The following is a 23656-nucleotide window of genomic DNA, read 5'->3' as shown; positions in this document are numbered from 1 at the left end:
CGATAACAAAAAACATGCTTCTTTAAGCTAAGAACAATTTCCCACTGATTTCGAGATATCTTTTAATAACATATTTAACTCTTCTACTGAATTGTACTATTTATGCATACACGCAATTAATGACAATTGTAAAAAACATGTTTAATTCCTTGACAGAGTTCCAATGGCAAATCCTTAATTAAAATTCTAAAGCAAAAATGTATTAAAAAATAAAAAAAACCAATTATGACCTAATCAACCCATGCTCTGGATCTATGAAACAGCTTAAAAATCATGAAGTGGAAGGGGAATAGAGAAAAATGTTAAATAACACCAGGAGGATGCAATTAGTTAAAGCCAACATGTGGAAAATCCTGCATAACAAATGACAAAGTAGCAAATAAGTAGAAAAATAAGTAACTGCTAATATATGGAAGACTGAAGAGACAAAAGCAAAATGTGGACCCTGTTTGAACACTAATGTAAGCAAACCAACTGAAAAGAATACATTTTTTTTTAAAGAGACAATTAGAGAAAACTGAACACGGAATGGGTACTGGATATTAAGGAATCGCTTCTAATTTTACTAGCAGTGAATGGAGATACATACTGAGCTTAATTGATATATGATATGGTATCTGGATTTGCTTTAAAATACTTCAGCTGAGAAAAAGCATGGGGGGAGACACAGAAATTAAAAAAAAAAAAAGATGTTATCTTTTGTTGAAATTGGGTGATAGGTACATCTTTCTTCTTTTGTGCTTGTTTTGATATTAAGATGGCAATATGGTTTAGCAATCATTATCTGGGAGCAAATATCCTTAGGGATGTCTTTCTCTTATAATGCAATATTGGAGGAGATAAAAACTGAATATAAACTGATCCACTGGGATATATGTATTTTTTTCTAAGAGAGATAGGGGAGATATACATTTTAAGTAGTTTCTGATAACATTCAAAAGTAGTTAAGAAATATCTGATAGTCTTTGGAATTTTCTATACTTTTTCTTCTAATGTGGGGGGAACCAAAGCGTTTTAAAGTAACTTAAGAATCAGTTATTTAATGGGTGTAATAGATTTGATAAATAAATTATAACTTTCTTTCAGCTATCAAATGATTTTATGACAAACTCACACTGGGCTCCCTATGATTTGACAGATAAACAATTTTGCTGTAGCATCTATGTTAAGAAAACTAAGAAATGAATCTTAAGTTATGTGTTGCTGGTTGCATTATTCACCTCACCTCACAAGCAGCTTGACTATTATTAAATTGTTTCGTCAATAATTCAATCCATTGAAGCATTGTGGGCTAAAAAAAACAAAAAGAAAGAAAGAAGTCACTGAAGGCATAAGGAATTCTCAGCTAAAGATAGATAATGAAAACCAAAAGATATCAAATCACAAAAATGCACAAAATAAAACATACCTTTTCTTTTGAATGAATAAATGTCTCTAGGACAAAGGAAGTGCTTAACTGTAAAGAAAGATGAAATTAAGCAAAAAAGACAGAATTATTTTAAAGTAGTCATTTTGAAAAAGTTATCTAAGGCTTATATATTACCTTTGCAGTCATTAGAGACACAGCTTTAGGATCTGGTAATGTACTGGGAATACAACTACACAACTGCCACATAAACCTAGAATTTAAAAATAGTAAGTTGAAATTCTTATAGGAAAAAAATTTAAACGTGTAACAAAAAAAACTATTATGGGGGGAGACAGAGAGGTTAAAGGGGGGATAAATGGTTACAGATGGAGACTTGACTTTGGGTGGTGAACAAACAATACAATAAATAAATGATATATTATAGAATTGTACACCTGAGTCATATATAATTTTATTTAACCAATGTCAGCCCAATAAATTCAATAAACTTTAAAAATCTATTACTAAATTTATCAAACTTACCCAAAATATGTATGTTCAAAAATATTTTTGTCTTGAAGAAACTGCATGTTATCATGCCAAATCCACTGGAAAAAAAAATGTTAACATCAGATATTGCTTCATTACATTTTACCAATATTTTAGGAACAATCCCCCCAAAATACATGCACTTAAAATTCATGTTGATTTTTTTCCAGGAATAAGGAACATGAAAGTACTGTTAAGTTACTAAACCTGATCCAATTTATCATTCTATATCTAGCTATCTCAAGTGATTACTGTTGTTTAAGAACATATTTACAAAGATTTTGAAGAACAAACATATACATGAATAAAACTGTCATATATATTTGGATAAGAATAGGTAATAAGAGAAAGGTTTATGTTTAAAAACTGGCAAAAAAAGACAACCACTCTTTAATTTATGTTGGCAGACCTATACGGGAGTTGATTTCCCTGTTTACTCTATAAAAATAATGAAAAATTATTATTTCTCACAACAGTCCTGTGGCACTACTCTGTCGTTAGTTTTTATGTTCCTTCATCTCTTTGAATACCTTAAAAACATGCTCTAAGTTACTGTCAGGCAGTTCCATAACATTATTTTTACCTGGTTCAATTTTATTTTCTGATTATTGATATTATTGGCTATCTTTATCTCCCTAAAGATTTTCAAATAACTCTACTTACCCCCCGGCCCCCTACTACTCTGGACCCAGGTTTCATAATCACATATTAGGGCTCCTGCTGTACAATATATTTAGAAAATCACAGACCTAGTCATTGAATGGCCTTGCTTCAGAGTTCTTGGTCCTCTACTATTTCTAGGCATAGACTAGCTGTAGCCACAAGGAAAGTTTGACAGCACTTACTCCACTCAATTCAGTGCCTTTCCATGGCAACTGAGCCCTATTCCAACTTCTTGCTTTTAGCTAGGTACTATCTCTTTAACCTCCCAAGAGCTGAACCTTTGGCCACCATTATCTGCTTTGGACCTAAAGCCTGGTAGTCCCATGATTTCCACCAGATTTACTGCCTTTAATTATGTTCCATTTCTGTTCTATAGAAATATTCATCTTATTTTTTTATTGTCCTTTTTGCCTTGTATCAATACAATGTATGTGGAACCAACTGGGTATGTTTAAGTGTGAAACTATTGTACTACATTGATCAGAAAGAACTTTTCCTAAGTGTTTTTCTATATACGCATCCAACTTCATCTTGGATCACTCTTCCTTGCATTTATTAATCATCACAGCTACAGAGGTCACCTTTCAGCATCTAAAATAGGCCAAAAAACTCTATTCTTCCTCAGGACTCTGTATGTAACATTCTTTTTTCCCAGGGTACTCTTCAAATGATTAACTAACTCCTCACTAACTTTCAAACTGAAGTTAAAGGTCACATTTCCTGAATACCTTCCACAGCACTCCTGATTCAATTATCCTTTTCTGAGCACTCTACTTGTTTTATCCATAATAGTCACACATTTGAGGGTTCTAAAAATTTTCTTTTTACCTCTGGTAAAGTCTGCTACTAGCTATATTTTAACAGTATAAATCTAAAAAACCAGATTCCAGTTTACATATAAAATCTATGTTAATGTTAAGTTAACAGTATTATTATATATTTTAAATTTTTTAGTAAAATGTATGTGAAGGCAAACATTTTAAATTAATAAGCTGAAACGATGATAGAAAAAAATGGTTGGTTTAGGTCTACAATCAAGAATAGTCTAAGAGTCTAGTTTGTTTTTCTTGTTATTATTATTATAATAAGCAAACGTCTGGGATTCCCTTTTCTCACAAGGTAAATCAGTGCTTCTCAAAGAATGGTTCAGAGAGCTGTGGTGTCCCTGTGACATTTTTAGGGTGTCTATAAGATCCAAAGCATACAATGGAGTTTTCCAGAAGCTAAATGACGAGATTATAATATACCAAAATACAGAAGTTGTTATGAGACACAAGCTGTCTTGTATTAAATCAGATATTAAAGAGACTTGCAAAAATGTAAAACAGGGACACTTTTCTCACTGAATAGTATTGTTCTGAGAGAAAAAAAAAATTTTTTTTTTAAACTCAAATTCTCAGCCCGGCTGGTGTGGCTCAGTGGTTGAGTGTCACCTATGAACCAGATCATGGTTCCATTCCCAGTGAGAGCACAGGCCTGGGTTGCAAGCTTGATACCCAGTGTGAGGCGTACAGGAGGCAACCGATCAAGGATTTTTCTCTCGTTGATGTTTTCCTCTCCCTCTCCCTCTCCCTCTCCCTTCCTCTCTGAAATCAATAAAAAATATATTTTTTAAAAAGGACGGGGCAGGCTAGAAGAAGTCAATGGGGGGAAAAGGGGAACATATGTAATACTTTTTAAGTCTGCCCGAATACCCTGGGGGCATATAAAGTCTTACACATAATGGAGATTCTAATCTATTTAATTTTAATTATGGATGGTGGTTGAAATTATTGTACAAGTAGGTGAGTTTAATGGCCTAAAATGTAGCAAAGCAACTAATTTTTCTGGTAAATCCAATTCAAAGGCTTAATGAAAACAATATTCTTGGCTTTTAATAAGTAACATTATGGGTAGGCAAGATACCAATTTAGAGTATGTGTTTGGGGGAACTCAGTTTTAAGTCCTGAACACATAGTGGAAATATCAGCAAATCAATTAGATAGTAAAAACTGAATTGTCTATATGGGAGGGTATTTTTTCAGGTATACCTTTCTGGAGATTTACTTTTTGTACTTTTGGCTGACTGGCTTAGTTTACAACAATGACACAACACACACTGAGTGATGAGTACTTTTGTAAGTCTTAAAACATTAAAGTAACATTACCACTTACATTATGAAATAAAGAAAGCCTCATTACTATAAATCAAACACTTTATAATGTAAAAAAAACATATTTCAAATGCATTTCAAATACACATACACTTATACTTGCAACAAAGAATAAGAGAACACTTGCAATTCTATCACCACTAAGAACATTACCAACCATACAAGCTACCTGCAGGCTTGCTGTAATGCCATCAACCATTTTATCTTTCTTATTTTTCTTAAATGTTACTAATAATTTTTTACTCCCTTTAATCTCATTCACTTTATATTCACCTGTTGTATGTCAGTATTACCAAGAGTATTTGCATATTGTGTTAAGGTTTATCCTCGATTATAGGTACTAATGCTGTCATAGCCTAATCTTGTATCACAGTAATATTATTAATTAAAAAATACTTAAAACATGCTTTCAAATTGTTGCTAAAGTTAAATTAGCTTATACCTCTAGTAATTCTGATGAAACATCAAATTTGTATTCTTTCCCATTTTCTTCCTCTGGTTCCATGCGTTTATAAAACAGCATATATGCACTATGTGTCTTTAAGAGGAAAAAAAAAGTACATTTTCAGTTTGATAAAATATGATTATTAAAGAAGGCAACATGTATAGCATGGATGGAACTGGAGAGCATTCTGCTAAGTGAAATAAGCCAGTCAATGAAAGAAAAATACCACATGATCTCACTCATTTATGGATAATTAAGACCATTATAAACTGATGAACAAAAATAGATACAGAGGCAGAGCAACATTGAACAGACTTTAAAACTACAGGGGGAAGGCCTGTGGGTAAGGGGTGGGTGGGTAAGAGATCAACCGAAGGACTTCTATGCATGCATATAAGCATAACCAATGGAAACAAGACACTGGGGGGTAGGGGAGGCCAGGGGAAGGTCAAGGGGAGAAAAGAAAAAAGGAGACATATGTAATACTCTTTGTAACACTTTAAACAATAAAACAAAATTTTTAAAAAAGCAACATAAAAAAAGAGAATGATGTAAAATTACATATGAAGTGGTTACCTTTTCAAAAGAGAAATCCATAAACTTATCTGTAACAGAATCGTAGGTCTTGGTCTGTTTTAAAAAATAAGTTTCCATCTTTAGAAAATGGGCACATTCAGTTGAATTACATATAAAATACTTTTTAAAAAGCTGTTTAATACTATGCAATAACTTCATCAATAGTTTCTCAAATAGCATTGCATTCATAAAAATCCTTAACAGTAATTTTTGGCTAAGAGTACTAAAATTGGAGATTCAAAATGTATTTTAACGTACTTTACCATAAAATATATAAAGCATAAAGAAATAAAAGGAACTTGCAATTTTAAAAAACTCTTATAAAAGAAGAGTTTTTTGTTAAGTTTACTTTTTTTTTTTAGGAATAGTTCTATGAATAACATTTAGAGATGCAATCAGTTTAGTGATAGCTTCAGTGGTAACTCATTATTTACTCCTCCTTTTACCCATTTCCAAAGTATCAGCAATTTTCCTACTTCTTTTATATTCAGAATAGTATAAGGACACCAAAGAGCAATAAAAAGTCCATTAAAATCCAAAATGTGAATAATTATTTCACAATAAACATGGCTATCAAAGTGAAAAACTGGTTTATCTGGGCTTATCTGTGATATGGAAATGACTATTAAATATTTGACTTATAAGAATTAACAGGGTATTTTTAAAGTTTTCATAAAACTGGTAGGCGTGAAATTATTACAATTCTACTCCAACCTAATGATCTTTTTGTATAGCTTACTGCTAATTATGTAACAGGTAAGCTATTCTTTTTCTATCCTGTCACTTGTAATAACCAGGTTGCTGCTGCTTTATAAAAGGGACCGAATAAACAATTCTTTAAAGCCCAGCTCAATCTAACTCCCTTGTCAAAAAGTGTTCATAATCCTATCTAATAAAAGAGAAACATGGTAATTAGCGTACGACCGCAACCCTTCCCATTGGCTAATCAGCGAGATATGCAAATTAACTGCCAGCCAAGATGGCGGCCAGCAGCCAGGCAGCTTGAAACTAACATGAGGCTTGCTTGCTTCAGTGACGGAGGACTCCAACGTTCCCCGCCTGCCTTGCCGGCCTCTGAGCTTGCAGTTTAAGAAACATTGTAACAAATATAGAAGCTAAACAAAACCCCAGAAACCTGCTTTCAGCGAGCCCGGGATCTCAGAGCTGGAGTTATACATTGTTTCGACTATAGAACCAAAACAAACCAGATACCTTCTTTCAGCAGCAGAGGCCTCAGAGCTGGAGCCAGAGCTAAAGCTGGCCCAGAATAAAAAAAGAAAAACAAAAAAAGGAGCAGTTGGGAGCTTCAGTCGGCCTGAAAACAGCCCTCAGCCCCTCAACCAGACTGGCCAGGCACCCCAGTGGGGACCCCCACTCTGAAGGGTGTGTGACCAGCTGCAAACAGCCATCATCCCCTCACCCAGGTTGGCCAGGCACCCCAGTGGGGACCCCCACCCTGATCCAGGACACCCTTCAGGGCAAACCAGCCAGCCCCACCCGCACCAGGCCTCTATCCTATATAGTAAAAGGGTAATATGCCTCCCAGCACCGGGATCAGCGGAGCCGTGAGGCCTCCCAGCACCGGGATCAGCGTGACAGGGGGCAGTGCCCAAACTCCCTGATCACCCTGCGGCTCTGTGTGTGAGAGGGGGCGGGGCCACAACCTCCCTATCCGTCCTGCTCTGTTCGTGACAGGGGAAGGCGCCCTAACCCCCTGATCAGCCCTGCTCTGTGCCTGATGGGGGGAGCTCTCTAACCCCGATTGCCCTGTGGCTCTGTGTGTGACAGGGTGCGGCGCCCCAACCCCCCTCCCCCCACGGGCCCTGCTCTGCGTGTGACGGGGTAGAGCCATAACCTCCCCATCGGCCCTGCCCTGAGTGTGAGAGTGGCAGCGCCCCAACCCCCTGATCGGCCCTGCTCTGTGGGTGATAGACGGCAGTGCCCCAACCCCCTGATCCGCCCTGCCCTGAGTGTGACAGGGGGCGGTGCCCCAACTCCCCTATCGGACCTACTCTGTGAGTGACAGGGGGGAGCTCCTCAACCCCCCGATCGGCCCTGCTCTGTGCATGACAAGGGGGAGCTCCCCAACCCCCTGATTGACCCTGCTCTGTGGGTGACAGGGTACAGAGCCCCAACCCCCCTGATGGGCCCTTCTCTGTGCGTGACAGGGGGCTGCGCCCCAACCCCGATTGGCCCTGCTCTGTGCAGACAGGGGGTGGCGCCGCAACCTCCCCATCGATCCTGCCTTTAGTGTGACAGGGGGCTCTGCCCCAACCCCCAATTGGCCCTACCCTGAGCGTGACTGAGGGTGGCGCCGCAACCTCCCCACTGACCCTGCCTTGAGTGTGACAGGAGGCAGTGCCCCAACTCCCCAATCAGCCCTGCTCTGAGCCCGACCAGGGGCTGCACCTAGGGATTGGGCCTGCCCTCTGCCACCTGGGAGCAGGCCTAATCCAGCAGGTCGTTATCTCCCGAGGGGTCCCAGACTGCGAGAGGGCACAGGCCGGGCTGAGGGCCCCCCCCCCCCCGCCTCGAGTGCACAAATTTTTGTGCACCGGGCCTCTAGTCTATATATATAAAAGCTTAAGCGACTGTTGGACCAGAAACTATGACACGCACTGACCACCAGGGGGCAGACACTTTGACTCGTAGGCTAGCTTGCTGCTGGGGATCTGGCCGATCGGGACTGGGCAAGACAGGCCAGACACACCCTGGAGCCCTCCTACAATCCTTTTTTGGCCCCCATCGTGCACTGGTGGGATCCCTCGGAGAGCCGGTTTAGGCCCAATCCTTGCAGGCCAGGCCCAGGGAGCCCATCGATGAAACTCTGTGCACTGGGCCTCTAGTAAGTCAATAAAGAGTAATATCTTTTGCCTTTAATCCCAAAGCATTCAAGAAAACAACTTATTCAATCATAATGTCACAAGGCAAGGTAATTCAAGTTCTATACTATTATTTAATTTTCAATTGCTAAGTCTTAACCTTCTTAATCAGTTGAAGGCAAAAATAGTAATTTTAAAAATATTTTCCAGGGTCTATTATATACTCCAAACATACTAAACTTCCATTAATACCAGCAGAATAAAATTTAGATTGAATCATAATGATTAAAAAGAAAGTTAAGTGATTCTGCTGTTGGATTTTCATATTGCAAAGCATGTGAAAGTCACAAACTATTTATAATTTCTAAATAAAACTTACTGTCATTTCTCCACCAAAACATTCAGAGGCAAGTTGAGCAGAATCAAAAGGCTTTACCTCAGCATCATTAAAAAGATACCTAAAACAGAGCAAGTAGTGTTGATAAAGTATATATGTAGTCAATACCTCTCTATTATGCCTATTTTAAAAATACTTAGGTTATATACTGATATATTATAAATAATTATCAAACTATTATTTTTTTTTTTAAATATATATTTTATTGATTTTTTACAGAGAGGAAGGGAGAGAGATAGAGAGTTAGAAACATCGATGAGAGAGAAGCATCGATCAGCCGCCTCCTGCACATCTCCCACTGGGGACATGCCCGCAACCCAGGTACATGCCCTTGACCGGAATCGAACCTGGGACCTTTCAGTCCGCAGGCCGACGCTCTATCCACTGAGCCAAACCGGTTTCGGCTCAAACTATTATTAATATGAGGTAAATTCTAACTAAGCTCTTGTTTTGACAACTCTAATCCACTAGAAATTGGGGATATAATTTTACAACAGTCATAACCACCCTAAAATTTGAGATTCATTTATAACCTAGAAGTAACAGGAGTTTGTAAAAGCAATAAAAAGTCTGCATAAATATAACATGTAACATGGACAAAAAATATTAAGAGATGGAAGAACTTCCAAAGATAAAGCTGCCATTTTAAAATTTATGATAAAAAAATGATTCAAAGTATATTTATGGAAATATATTCAAAAGGACAAAAACATTAAAGATATAACATGATTGACTTAGAGAGAAATAGTTGAACTATTCTATTAAGTGCAGATTGAGACTCTATCTAACAACATCTGAAGACATTTGAAAACCAAAAAATAGTTACAAAAGAACTGATTTAATAACTTCCAACCATCTCTATATATAAAAGCCTAAGCGACCGGCCAACCAGTAGCTATGACATGCCCTGACCACCAGGGGGCGGGCGCTCAATGCAGGAGCTGCCAAGATGCTTTGACTTGGTAGCTGTGGTTCTTGGGTGACACACCCAGAACCAGAGAGAAGGGAGTCTGATTCCAAGGTGCATCACCCGAGAACCACCTTCTCGCAATCTGTGACCCGTTGGGGGATATCAGAGAGCCAGTTTCGGCCCGATCCCCACTGACCAGGCTGAGGGACTCCACCAGTGCACGAATCCGTGCACTGAGCCTCTAGTTAACTTGATATAAGAAGATAAAATATAATGTGTGTGTCAAAGGAGAAAGGAAAGGTAAAGAGAGTGGAGCATGAAGGTAAACTTACTATGGTTTTTTTTGGAAAATACATTGATTTCAGAGAAGGGAGAGGGAGAGAGAAACAGAAACATCAATGATGAGAGAAAATCATTGATCAGCTGCCTCCTGCACGCCCCACACCGGTGATTGAGCCTGCAACACAGGCATGTGCCTTGAGCAGAAATCAAATTGTGGTCGATGCTCAACCACTAAGTCACGCCATCCCGGCTAGGTTAGCTTCTAACAAGAATATATAAGGACTTTGTGGCCACCCTATAGACAGAATTCAGTAAAAGCTCTTGAATGAGTGAACACAGATAGGTAAGATTTGGAAGGTGCAATATGTTCTATGAATATAAAATTGCATGCAAAATTTTGTGTTCATTCTTTCTTAAGCATTAATAAAATTCTCAAAGGAGTCTAGAGATCCATGAAGTTTAATAATTAAGTCGTATTGTCTTTTGAAAGTAACTCTCATTTAAAAATTTTGTCTAACCCCTTTCCTAAATTTATAAAGTTTTCAGAAAACTGACACCAGAAAACATATCTGAAGAGAAAACTATCAACAGCTTATACTTTAAAAAAAGATTTTTTAAAATCCCAATAAAACATTTAAAACTCACCATTTATTGTTTTTATAAGCATGTGGATTGACTATATCTCTAATGAAGCTATAATAGTGCCCACCATCTGCTGTTCCTGTGTGAACAGTCACTCCAATCAAGTCATATTCATAGCTCTCTGTGTCTTTTGAATGATCACTGACTTCCTTAAAGCCTGAAATGATTTACATAAAATAATGGCAATAATTTTGAAAACTACAGTGACACCTTAGAATCACTTTATATACTTTACGTACATAAGCAGGTACAGGTACTTTATATATTAAAATAGGTACAAAACAACTGCATTTGCTAGTCATTCACCATCCATAGCCTAAAATTTTAAGGAACATTTATACAAATTGGAAAAACCACCACCTATCAGTGCAAAACTATGGACAACAAATTCCTTATCTTGACATAAGTTTCTGCTACTTCCATCCATGGAAGCGTCATGAAAAATAGAAAGAAGCACAGTTCCTGTGCAGTCTTGCTATAATTTTAGAAATGGTTTGAAGAGTTCTAAAAAGAAGAATATATATATATACAATGCTCATTTCTTAACTTCACCTGTATTTTAAAACTTATCATCTCTACTGGCTCATTTCCTGCAGCTTCTAAATATACCCAAATGCTAACTTTAAAAATTCCCTCCCATAACTCCATATTCCTTCATAGCTATAGACGCCATCTTCTCTCCTCTCTTCAAATAAAGACCATGTTCTTCTCTTGAAAGAATACCCTACACCCATTGTTTACACCTCTCTCACCTCAGTAAGTGCCAGGCAATAGAATATAAAGATGAAATCATTGTTCTCTTTCCTAAATCTTATAGTAACTTCTTTAAACCTCAAAATTTTAAATCAGCATAACTTTTTATACAAAGAAACCATTGCCAGGACCTTTAATATGTAAAATGGAACTTCTCTGACTAACAAAGAATGTAAAAGGCAAGGGCCCTAGATCTGTTCTGCTTTCTTCTCTCATCTATTCCCATTCCTCACCTCTGTGGTCCTTGAGTGGCATATGAAGAATTTTGAAAATCACTGGTCTTATGGAAGTAATAGCAATTTGGAGGTAACTTATGAACCAAGGGCCATCTCTGACTCATTGCAATCTACCTTCCTATTGCAATACCCAAATGAAATTGCTCCAGTAAAGATAACCAAAATTCTTCTCCATCACATTCTTACTGAAACTGTTGTTTTTCTTTAGCATCCAATAATTCTGATCACATTCCTTCTTTCTTGAGATCTTGAAATACTGACCCCTTATTCACCTAGCTGATCCAACCAGAAACCTGAGTCACTTGACTTTTCCTCCTCATTCTAGTAGCAGACTGACTAAAATGAAATGTAATCTTCAAAGGGGGCAGATACCTTGTTCTTTGTTGTCACTATAGTCCCATTACTACAAGAATAGCGAATTAGATAGTAGGTACATGTTCAATAACTTTGTTGGATTCATTTATTCAATTGAGTCCTGTAAACTGCATCTCTATACACTTCTCCAATCTTACTGGTACGCTTTCTCATCTAAGTTACCACCTCTGTAGTTTACCAGAATGGCCTCCCCACACCTCTGTCATCAAAATTTGATTGCTGTAGTCAGATTAACCTTTTCCAGATCCCACCTGGTTCCCATCTCAGTTCTCTGCTTAAAATCTCCCAATGGTTTCTCATTGAATAAAGATCAAAATTTTTAACATGACCTACCAAAAAAATGATTTGGCCCCTGCCATTTGCCCATTTCATCAGCTCCACTCCTCACCTGCCAAAGAGCTTACCCATTCCTCTCAATCTAGCTCTTACTCAAGTTCTGCTTAAATGTCACCTTCTCATAAAAGTCCTCCCCGATTCCCTTAGAAGTATGTAATACATTCACTGTCCTATTTGACATTACATCATGTTTGTAATTTCTCGTTCAATATAAGACTTGCCCACTAGACTTAAGTTCTACAAGGGAGGTACATTTATCTTGCTCACTACAGTGTCCCCAATGCTTAGAGGAGTGCCTAGAACACAGTTCTAGTAGATATTAAATATTACCTTAGTAACTGACTGAACGTGCCACACTGTCTTTAAAAACATTCTTCTTTTTAAGATTCAGTCCCATTTTGTTAAAATGTATAGGTTATTACAACTTTGTAATTATAACTATCTGGTTATGGAGACTTACAATAAAAGAAAAGAGATGAAAGTTACCTTCTTTCCTATCACTCTTTCCCATAAGAAAATCTTCTGTGTAGGGTGTCATATCCAAACGTAGTGGGAAGGAAAAGTGTGTGTTCACTTTCTCTTTCATCATCGTTACCATATTGAATGTATACCTCATAGTATTAAAACTCAGAATGCGAGGCAATTTCTTAAAACATGCCCTGAAACACAGAAAAATTAATGAAAACTTATTAAAAATTATCTTTCAAAAGTACTTCAATCATGTAAGATCATATAAGAAGTCATACATATATGACTTCTTATATGACTTTTTCATTCTGAAACAACTTTCTTGTGTCTAGATAAAAGAAAACTAAGTAGACTGTGATAACATAATGAAGATATATAAAGGTGCTATGGAAGTATAGAAAAGAGTCACATCATACTTCAAAGGCAAGGAGGTCTTTGGTTCAGTTTCCTTTTCCATCTTAAAGAACAGGGTTTGAAGTATTTATTTTTGTGAATTAGAACTGCAGTTTCTGTATCATTTACTAGATGTACGACCCTAAACAAATTACTTAGCCTCTCTAAGCTTAATTCCTGCTTTGTAAAATGGGACTAACGTGGCTACTCCCTATAACTTTTAGAATGCTGCCTGGCAAATATCATTCAATATATGTTGCCTGATAGTACAACAATCACAGCAGTAGCAGCAGAAAGTCAACTGGTTACCTAAATCTATGGTTGACATATTACTGGTAGTTCAAGTAAAAAAAAAAAAAAAAAAAAACCCACAAAATTTTGGTTTAAACAAAATCTATAATAATAAAAGTACAATATGCTAATTAGACCAGATGTCCTTCTGTCAGGAGGACGAAGCAAGGGCTGCGAGGGAAGCCCGGATCCCGGGTGCCAGAGGGAAGCCAGTGCCGGCAGCAGGGGGGAAGGAAAGCCTACTCTTGCACGAATTTTGTGCATCAGGCCTCTAGTATATATATATATTTATGGAAAATATTAATTTTATGAAACAATACTTCACTGTACACAGGAGTCAAAAGAGAATTTGTTTAAACCAAGAGCACAGTATTTTTGTTTTATAAAGAAATTCAGAAAGATGAGATAGGGAAAAGATGTCATTAAGTAAAGGCAGTAAGTAGTCCAAAAATTCATCATTACTGATTATTTAGGACTAGCAAATGATAAGGTTACAGAAGAATAAAGGAGTTAAATGATGAAGGGCATTGTATGTAATGTTAAGAGTATGAATTATCCTGAAATATGAGAGTCACTCACAGACTTGTGGTGGGCAATGGAATGTGCATTGAGTCAGAGGATAAAATAAACATTTGGAAAGATAAGAATTTATGTTACAGACCTATTAAATCTATGAGAGTAAGACAGTTGTAAGAGAACAGCACAGCACTCCGAATTAGGTAAGATTAATTTGGGAATCATTAGTATGTCATCAGAGATTAATGTTATGGTAGTATGTAAAATTATTCAGGAAAGAATAAACTGAGGAAACAAAAGGTTAAAGATAGAGCAGAATATGATCCTTCGTACATTTCTGTTGACCACTTACTATGTTATTACAGACATCGATAAGTATGTTAAGAATATAAAAGTCTGATTAACACTTTGCCTGGGAGAAATGAGACAGTGTTTAGAAAAACCAAAACTAGTAGAATAATAGCAAAAAAAAAAAAAAAAAAGGAAATGTTACAAGAAGCATATTAAGAATGACGTATTTATTCCAAGTAAAAAGAAATTCTCCAAAGAACGTGACTCACTCTATCAATTATCTTTTGACTGACTCATTATATTCCACCACAATAAAAAACTTGAGTGACACCATTTTGTGAGTCCTTAATTCTTACCCTAATCCAATTATCAGATGAGCTTTTATTCTTCCTATAACTGCCTGTACAGTTATACTTTCATTTGAATATGTCCACCCACAACCTTTCTCTTTTGCAATCAACTTGAACTCTGAAGATCAAGACAAAGAGTACCATTCCCTTCAAATACATATTTACGTACATGAGCAATGGCTTTTTTTCTCTGCCTTCAACATGATTTCATCTAAAAAACTGTTTGATCCCCAAGTTCATTTTATTTTATTTTTTTATTAATTAAATCTATATTGTTCAGATTATAGTTGTTCCTCTTTTCCCCCCTCATAACTCCTCGCCACCCAGTTCCCACCCCACCCTCCTCCCTCACTCCCCATCCACTGTCCTCATCCATAGGTGCATGATTTTTGTCCAGTCTCTTCCCGCATCTCCCACACCCCTTTCCCCCCCAAGAATAGTCAGTCCACTCCCTTTCTATGCCCCTGATTCTATTATAATCACCAGTTCATTCTGTTCATCAGATTATTCACTTGATTTTCAGATTCACTTGTTGTAAGATGTGTATCTGTTGTTCATAATTTGTATCTTTACCTTTTTCTTCTTCTTCCTCTTCTTAAAGGATACCTTTCAGCATTTCATGTAATACTGGTTTGGTGGTGATGAACTCCTTTAGCTTTTCCTTATCTGTGAAGCTCTTTATCTGACCTTCAATTCTGAATGATAGCTTTGCCGGATAAAGTAATCTTTTTTTTTTTCCTACTCTTTACGTCTGTCTTTATTTTTTTTTTAATTAAATCTTTATTGTTCAGATTATTACATTTGTTCCTCTTTTTTCCCACCATAACTCCCCTCCTCCCAGTTCCCACCCCACCCTCCGCCCTCACTCCCCACCCACTGTCCTCATCCATAGGTGCACGCTTTTTGTCCAGTCTCTTCCCGCATCTCCCACACCCCCTTCCCCCCAAGAATAATCAGTCGATTCCCTTTCTATGTCCCTGATTCTATTATAATCACCAGTTCATTCTGTTCATCAGATTATTTATTCACTTGATTCTTAGATTCACTTGCTGATAGATGCATATTTGTTGTTCATAATTTGTATCATTACCTTTATCTTCTTCTTCCTCTTCTTAAAGGATACCTTTCAGCATTTCATATAATCCTGGTTTGGTGGTGATGCACTCCTTTAGCTTTTCCTTATCTGTGAAGCTCTTTATCTGACCTTCAATTTTGAATGATAGCTTTGCTGGATAAAGTAATCTTGGTTGCAGGTTATTGGCATTCATCACTTTGAATATTTCTTGCCATTCCCTTCTGGCCTGCAAAGTTTCTGTTGAGAAATCAGCTGACAGTCGTATGGGTATTCCCTTATGGGTGTTTTTTGCTTCTTGGCATTTCAAATCTTTGCCTTGATTCTTGCGCTCCTCTGGTCTGCTGTTGGGAGTCTGTATAGTATTCGTTATTTCAGTCCGTGTATGCTTAATTTCTAGTTGGTTCTTTATCATAACATCGAGGATCTCACAACATTTATCGACGGCTTCTAGATAGTTCTTAAGAGACCTTAAAAGTATGGTTCTGAATTCAATATCCTCCATTGACAGTTTTGTCCTGTTTCTTTGTCTCCGCATTTTTTATGCTTTCTTGGTGCACACCCTAGTGGTCTTTGTGCCCAGTCTTGTTGTAGTTAAGCCTTGATTGTTGTCGGCAATACCGGGGGTGATTTGAACTCCAGGCTAACTGGCTATGAGAGTCTGCTGTGTCTGCAGTGGGAGGGCTTCTGTCCGGATAAAGTAATCTTGGTTGTAGGTTCTTGGCATTCATTACTTTGAATATTTCTTGCCACTCCCTTCTGGCCTGCATAGTTTCTATTGAGAAATCAGCTGACAGTCGAATGGGTATTCCCTTGTAGGTAACTGACTTTCTTTCTCTTGCTGCTTTTAAGATTCTTTCTTTGTCTTTTGCTCTTGGCATTCTAATTATGTGTCTTGGTGTGGGCCTCTTTGGATTCATTTTGTTTGGGGTTCTCTGTGCTTCCTGGACTTGTGAGTCTATTTCTTTCACCAGGTAGGGGAAGTTTCCTGTCATTATTTCTTCAAATAGGTTTTCAATATCTTGTTCTCTTCTTCTGGCACCCCTATAATTCGGATGTTGTTACGCTTGAAGCTGTCCCAGAGGTTCCTTACACTATCTTTGTATTTTTGGATTCTTTTTTCATTTTGCTTCTCCGGTTGGGTGTTTTTTGCTTCTTCGTATTTCAAATTGTTGACTTGATTCTTGCGATACTCTAGTCTGTTATTGGAACTCTGTATAATATTCTTTATTTCAATCAGTGTATGCTTAATTATTAGTTGGTCCTTCATCACAACCTCGAGGGTCTCATTAGATTTCTTGTAGGTTTCATTAAGTTTATTGGCAGTTTCTAGAAAATTCTTGAAAAACCTTAAAAGTGTGGTTTCGAACTCTATATCCAGCAGTTTGGTTTCTGTCATTTGTGTCCTTTTGTCTCCGCATTGTTTATGCTTCCCTGTGTTGATAGAGTGGTTTCCTGTGCTAAGTGTCCTCTAGGGCCCAGTGGTTCAGCCTCCCCAATTACCTGAGGTGGGCTTTGTGCACAGTCTTGTTATAGTTAAGCCTTGATTGTTGTAGGTATCACTGGGAGGAATTGACCTCCAGGCCAATTGGCTGTGAGAATCAGCTGTGTCTGCAGTGGGAGAACTTCTGTGCTGGAGACATCCTCGGGGGCAAGACTTGCTTCAGTGGGGCTTTGGTGCTCACTGAGTCTGCCCCCTGAGTGTGTCCTTTATGGACCACGGAGCTGCAAACTGGATGGTCCCACTCTGACCTCTGGGTACACTGGCTCCTGGGTTTCTAGGGAGGTGCTAATCTAGCCTCAGCCTTAGGCTATCCAGCAAAAGCCTCCCTGCAGGGCTTGGGCGGGGCAGGTCCCACGAGATCAACAGGGCGGGGCTAGCAGTTACGGCTGCTCTCAGAGGCTCCGCTTCTCAGTGTCTCGGTAATTGCTGCTAGCCCCTCTGAGAGAAAGCTGCCCTTGAGTTCCAACCGATGCTAGACAGTCCCGCTTCTCCCGTATGAGTCTGGGTCCCCAGAGACTCGCTCGGAACTGGAGCTCAGAGCCTGAGACTCCCTCCCGATTGAAAATGACAACCGTGCCCTCAGCCGCCAGCCCGCTCCATGTGCACCTCTGTACCTTAGTATTTTATTTCCGCACTGCGCCAACTCTGAGTCTCGGTATGCTTTTCTTTTTCCCTCTAGTTGTAGAACTTCCACTCAATCAGCCTTCCTGTGGTTCTGGATGATGTCCATTCTGTCTTTTGGTTGTATTTTTGAAGTGGTTGTTCGAGGCAGAAAACTCCAGTGTTTACCTATGCTGCCATCTTGGTTTCTCCCCCGCAAGTTCATTTTAAATTCCATCTTCCTTGCTGATTTTTGTCAAACTTCTAAAATAAATGATCTGTATTTGACACCATGTGCCCTGACAACCTGCTTTTATTGCTACAACTTGACAAAACACACCAAGTACTTATTTGAAACAAAACCCAATGCTTTTTACTCAGCTTTCCTCCCCCACCCCAAATCTCTGAATACATTGTTAAGATTCTCTTCCCCAGTTTCTGGGTTACCTGCCTGTCCTGATTTTCGTTCTTAGATTCTGTCACTTTTCCCTCTGTACATTTAAGATGGCTTAAGTCTCTGTACTTTGCAATAGTTATGTTCTTTCTCAAGCAGATGTTCTGATGCCTTCAGTCAATTATGCAGATAATCTAAAACAGGGGTGGGCAAACTTTTTGACTCGAGGGCCACAACGGGTTCTTAAACTGGACCGGAGAGCCAGAACAAAAGCATGGATGGAGTGTTTGTGTGAACAAATATAAATTCAAAGTAAACATCATTACATAAAAGGGTATGGTCTTCTTTTTTTTTTAGTTTTATTCATTTCAAGCGGGCCGTAGTTTGCCCATGGCTGATCTAAAATTTAGATATTAATTACTTGATGTTGCTATATATTACCAATCTTGCAAATCCTCTACCTGAATGATGTAGGCTGGCCTATTTCTGGACCTGCTGCATATACAAGGTCATTTCTATTTCTCTGCTTTTGTTCCTAGCAACTAGCTGTATAAGATGCTCTTTCAATCTAATTTCTACTTGTCATTCAATATTCACCTGTAGAACTTAAACATCTTTACCCAATTACTCTGTCCTGAACTGGCTATTGTATGCCTGAGCTCTGAAGTAAAAAAAATCTCTCATTATAGAGATTCAGAAAAGGATGTCTTCAGTTCATGAGTAGACTCTTTATCCTGCTCCACTAAATGCAGAGGAGAAAAATAAGCAATCAGACAGACTTTGGTAAATATTTGATTAATTAAGAGAGAAAATCTGAAATATTTAAGGGTGCTTGAAAGTATATTCAAAATACTACCAATAAAAAACTAATAGAATGAGCTCCAAGCAGATGACCTTAATCAGATAATTTTAATTTATATAAGTTTGTGTTTTACTTACATTTGATGATTATCAAAATAACATTACATTTAAAAAACATACCTTTTTTCAGCTCGTACTTTCTTCCCACAATGAGAACAAGTATACATGTTGTCACCTTCTAAAGTATCTTTAATAGTAACTTCATCAAGAGACTCCTGTATATAAAGCCAGAGTTAAAAGTTTTATTATTTACAGCATGCAAAAACACAAAAAAATAGTAATTACAATTTGGGTAAATACACAGAGGAAAACCAAATTTTTAAAAATATTTTTATTGATTTTAGACAGGAAAGAAGAGGGAGAGATAGAAACATCAATGATGAGAGGAAATCATCAATCGGCTGCCTCCTACACGCCCCACACTGGGGACAGAGTCTGCAACCTGGCATATGCCCTTGACCAGAATCAAACCTAGGGCCTTACAGTCCACAAGCCGACATTCTATCCACTGAGCCAAACCGGCTAGGGCCAAAATATTTTTTAAAGTGAATTCTTAACTTTAATAACAACTGTCTTTTCCTCACATTGACACAAATACTCTCTGAATCTTATTAAATTTTTCAAAAGTGAAGCATTTAAATTTTGATTAGGAAAAGATCAACTTTGTGGTCTATCTTTAGTTCTTATCTTGAATAGCACAGTATGAGAAAATAGAAGACAGTTAACTTTCAAGATGAGAAACATAATCCTGCTATATACAAATAGTTTAAAGCAGGAAAAAGTCTACAAATATATACATTACTTACATAAATGTTCTTCATATCAGCCACTTGGCACCTCACAGTATAAAACTCTTCAGCAGTCTGACTAACGTGTTCACAATCCTGGTCAATTAACAGTAAAAAGTTAGTAATCTTTATAATAAGCTAATTAAGATTTCTAAAAAGCAAAGAACAGGTAGAATACTTACCAAGGATACAACATTGTTTGTAATTACACCTCCAAACAAACTTTTGACAGTATTTTTCTTTGAAACAAACAAACAAACAAAAGTCAGTAACTTAAGTTGGGCAAATCTCTACAAATGTCAAGAAACTTCAGTATTCTGGTACGAACCAGTTCTGGAGACATTTCTTCAATTTTGGTAATTAGATCGGTAAAAAACTCTGTCATATCTTTCTGCTCCCCAGTATTCAGAGGCTGCTTATCCATGGTGTATGTTTTACAGAAGGGTCTAGGATTATATGCTTTGCATTCACTCTCCTGTAAATGAATGGTGGGGTTGGGAGTGGGGAAAATGATTACAAAATAATCAAATAAAGAAACCTAAGTCTCGCTCTGGCTGGTATTGCTAAATGGTAAGAGCATAGGCACAAGCATGGAAGGATCTTGGGTTCAATTCTAGTCAATGACACACACCTCAGCTGTAGGCTCAATCCCTGGCCCCAGCTGGGTGCAAGTGGAAGGCACCAATCACTGTGTATCTCTCCCATCAATGTGTTTCTTTCTCCCTCCCTCTCTGTTCCTCTCGTTCTCTCACTCTCTCTCTCTCCCCACCCCCCTCCCTTCCACTGTCTCTAAAACTCAATGGAAAAAAATATCCTCGGGCAATGATTAACAAACAATGAATAAAAAAGAAAATGAAGAGAAGCAGCAAAATCACACAGGGTAATGGTCCATGCTGATGAACCTGGATATTACTGTGTTCATAATAAAGAACCACTGAAAAGTTTTAAGCCTGGAAGTAATATTGTAAGATTAGCAATTAAAAAAACACAACACACTGATTGAGTGACCTTTTATAGTTATGGAAGTAAGGGGGGCGGAAAGGAAATCAGAAAAGTCTAAGCCTAAGGGGGGTTAGAGGGACTGTGACAAAAAAAGGGATTCTTCAAAAGAGAATAACAGGATGCAAATAACTGAGATATAGCTATTGAAAGTACCAGTAAGTAACAAATTTGATTTGAAAAGTAACGGTATATAGTCAGGACGTCAAAACAAATGAGCTCTAATGTTTTCAGGTTTGGTCAGAAGATGTATCTAATCACGTTTTTAAAAAAAATACTAGAGGCCTGGTGCACAGATTCGTGCACAGATGGGGCCCCTGGCTTGGCCTGTGGGCACTGGGCTGAAAGCAGCTCTCTGACATCCCCTGAGGGGTTCTGGATTGCGAGAGGGCATAGGCCAGGCCAAGGGACCCCACTGGTGCACAATCGGGGCCAGGGAGGGACTGTGGGAGGTTGGCCACCCAAGGAGGGCTCCAGGGCGTGTCTGCCCCATCTGGCCCAGTCCCGATAGGCCGGCACCAAACAGCAAGCTAACTTATGGGTTGGAGTGTCTGCCCCCCTGGTAGTCAGTGTGTGACATAGCGACCGATTGAATGGTCGAATGAACGGTTGGACACTTAGCATATTAGGCTTTTATTATATAGGATTTTTATTGTTGGGAGTACTACAGATGTCCCCCTCCCATTTTCCCCCTCTTTACCCCCCTACTCCCCTTTCACTACCCTATTGTCTGTGTTCATGGGCAATGCATACATGGATGTAAGTTCTTTGGTTAATCTCTTCCCAACCCCATCCCATACACAATTTTCAAACATACCATTAAATATGTAAACATTTTTTGAAGCTCCAGAAGAGTGGTCTTATGCTTCATATCTTCTGAATACTGAAATTCAAAAGAAAACATTCAATTAAAAGATACTGACATTAGACATTCTAGCAAAGAAAGTATTACAATATGCTTTACACCATTCAATTTCTTTTAGGTATGTGCAGAAAAAACAAAGGCACAGTCCAGCAATTTTAGCATTAAAAATGGAAGTATTTTGTTCATTATATAAATACAGCCATCACTATTATGTAAGAAAATTGAATTAAGACATCTTTAAAAAGTCACTTTCTTTGTCTGGCCTATGCGCTCAGTGGATGAACTTCGACTTATGAACCACGGTTCCATTCCTGGTAAGGGCACATGCCGGGGTTGCAGGCTCGATCCCCAGTAGGGGGTGTGCAGGAGGCAGCTAATCAATGATTCTTTCTTATTGTTGATGTTTCTATCTCTCTCTCTCTCCCACTTCCTCTCTGAAATCAATAAAAATATATTAAAAAAAACAAAGCCCACACATGGAGTTATTAGCTAGTTATAAAATCAAATTTTGTCATTTTTTAAAAAATTCATAAATTGCTTCTCAAACAATATTTCAGTAAATTAAAAAAAAAATCAAGATTTAGCCACAGAATTTTAAAATTTTGTTTTATAGTTTTAATTTTTAAAGTGAGAAAATTGTACCTTAGCAGTGAAGACAGCCTGTCTTGCTTCAGGTATCATATAAAGTTGCTGAATAGTTGAAGCCAAGTAACAAGTTGCTCCAAGGTTAGTCAGGCCAACAAATCTGCACTCAGCACGGACATCCTCGTGAGGCCAGTAATCCCATTTATAAGGTGCATGGGCTGCTGAAAAGAGAGGGAAGGAAAAATGTCCCCCAAACAAACTATTAAACATAATGTATTGTTTTCATTAACAACCATTACCCTCCATTACGTATTTAGTTAATATGCATAAAATATTATATATGGTAACTTTTAAATTAGTAGTAAGAACACATAGTAAAACTAATTCATTCCCTAAAAATTCAAAGGACTGTCACAACTTCATTTCATTTAATACTAAATTATTTAACAAAAAAATGTTTAAGTACTTCAGCTATCTATAAAACGGCCTTCACACCTGTTTTTTTTAAAAACAATTAAAATTTTTTAACTTCAATAACATCTAAGCAACAATCATTTGATTGTTAATCATTTATAAGTGTGTGAACAGTGATTTCTTTCTTTGAAATATGCCCTTCAAAAATCTGATTTCTGCATACAAATTTTAAAAAGATTAAAGAAAAAGAAGAATGCTTACACTGCATGTGTTGTGCCATAACCCAGTTGTGTATTAGCCTGTAGTTCTCAACAGACCCCTTTACCATCTCTACTAACAAATCATAAGCAGCAGCTCTTGAAGAATGTGATTTGCACTTTGGCTGTTGTCTATCTTTTAGACTAGGCAACAAAAACAGGAGATTGAAGATATCTCTTAAAAATTCCTGAAAAACAGAAAAACCAAGCATATTATCTTAAACTTAAATATTAATTATATTCCAAATATAATGAGTAACTTACTTAAACTAAATCCTATGACAATCTACAATTTTCTAAAAGACTGAAAATTTCAAGCAGCATCATATACAATCACTGGAAAGTATTCCCAATGTTCACTTTTCTTAGAGAAAACAGAAGGGTGAGAATCACCTTGATTCTTACCTCCCTCTTGACACCTAATATAGCTCATTCTTACCACAATGCAATTATTTTACAGTCCATTAAGTGACCAAAAGTTTTTGTTAAGAACTCATTACTACCTATCTTGACTGCTTCTG

The 23656-nt window shown here is 37.7% G+C and overlaps 1 protein-coding gene across 3 annotated transcripts in view; it reads right to left on the bottom strand.

The window, feature by feature from the left end:
- Nucleotides 1-23656, bottom strand: part of USP34 (ubiquitin specific peptidase 34) — a 241144-nt gene that overhangs the window by 46347 nt on the left and 171141 nt on the right. For 2 of the 3 annotated variants that reach the window (XM_081100602.1, XM_081100604.1), the window contains 16 exons: nucleotides 23140-23323; nucleotides 22522-22685; nucleotides 21832-21897; nucleotides 20344-20490; nucleotides 20198-20254; nucleotides 20034-20111; nucleotides 19348-19442; nucleotides 12974-13146; nucleotides 10791-10944; nucleotides 8936-9014; nucleotides 5735-5788; nucleotides 5156-5251; nucleotides 1892-1956; nucleotides 1544-1619; nucleotides 1409-1456; nucleotides 1226-1291 (listed from right to left, as the gene is read on the bottom strand). In XM_081100602.1, coding sequence (XP_080956728.1) covers nucleotides 1226-1291; nucleotides 1409-1456; nucleotides 1544-1619; nucleotides 1892-1956; nucleotides 5156-5251; nucleotides 5735-5788; nucleotides 8936-9014; nucleotides 10791-10944; nucleotides 12974-13146; nucleotides 19348-19442; nucleotides 20034-20111; nucleotides 20198-20254; nucleotides 20344-20490; nucleotides 21832-21897; nucleotides 22522-22685; nucleotides 23140-23323 — 1602 coding nt within the window. The remainder of the gene's footprint in view (nucleotides 1-1225; nucleotides 1292-1408; nucleotides 1457-1543; nucleotides 1620-1891; nucleotides 1957-5155; nucleotides 5252-5734; nucleotides 5789-8935; nucleotides 9015-10790; nucleotides 10945-12973; nucleotides 13147-19347; nucleotides 19443-20033; nucleotides 20112-20197; nucleotides 20255-20343; nucleotides 20491-21831; nucleotides 21898-22521; nucleotides 22686-23139; nucleotides 23324-23656) is intronic. The other variant, XM_081100603.1, reaches the window with a different exon arrangement.

The sequence above is a fragment of the Myotis nattereri genome (genome assembly GCF_964212035.1).
Source record: "Myotis nattereri genome assembly, chromosome: 10".
Classification (NCBI taxonomy): Eukaryota; Metazoa; Chordata; class Mammalia; order Chiroptera; family Vespertilionidae; genus Myotis; species Myotis nattereri.
The sequence above is the reverse complement of the archived record's forward strand: the minus strand, read 5'-3'. Positions and strand labels throughout refer to the sequence as shown.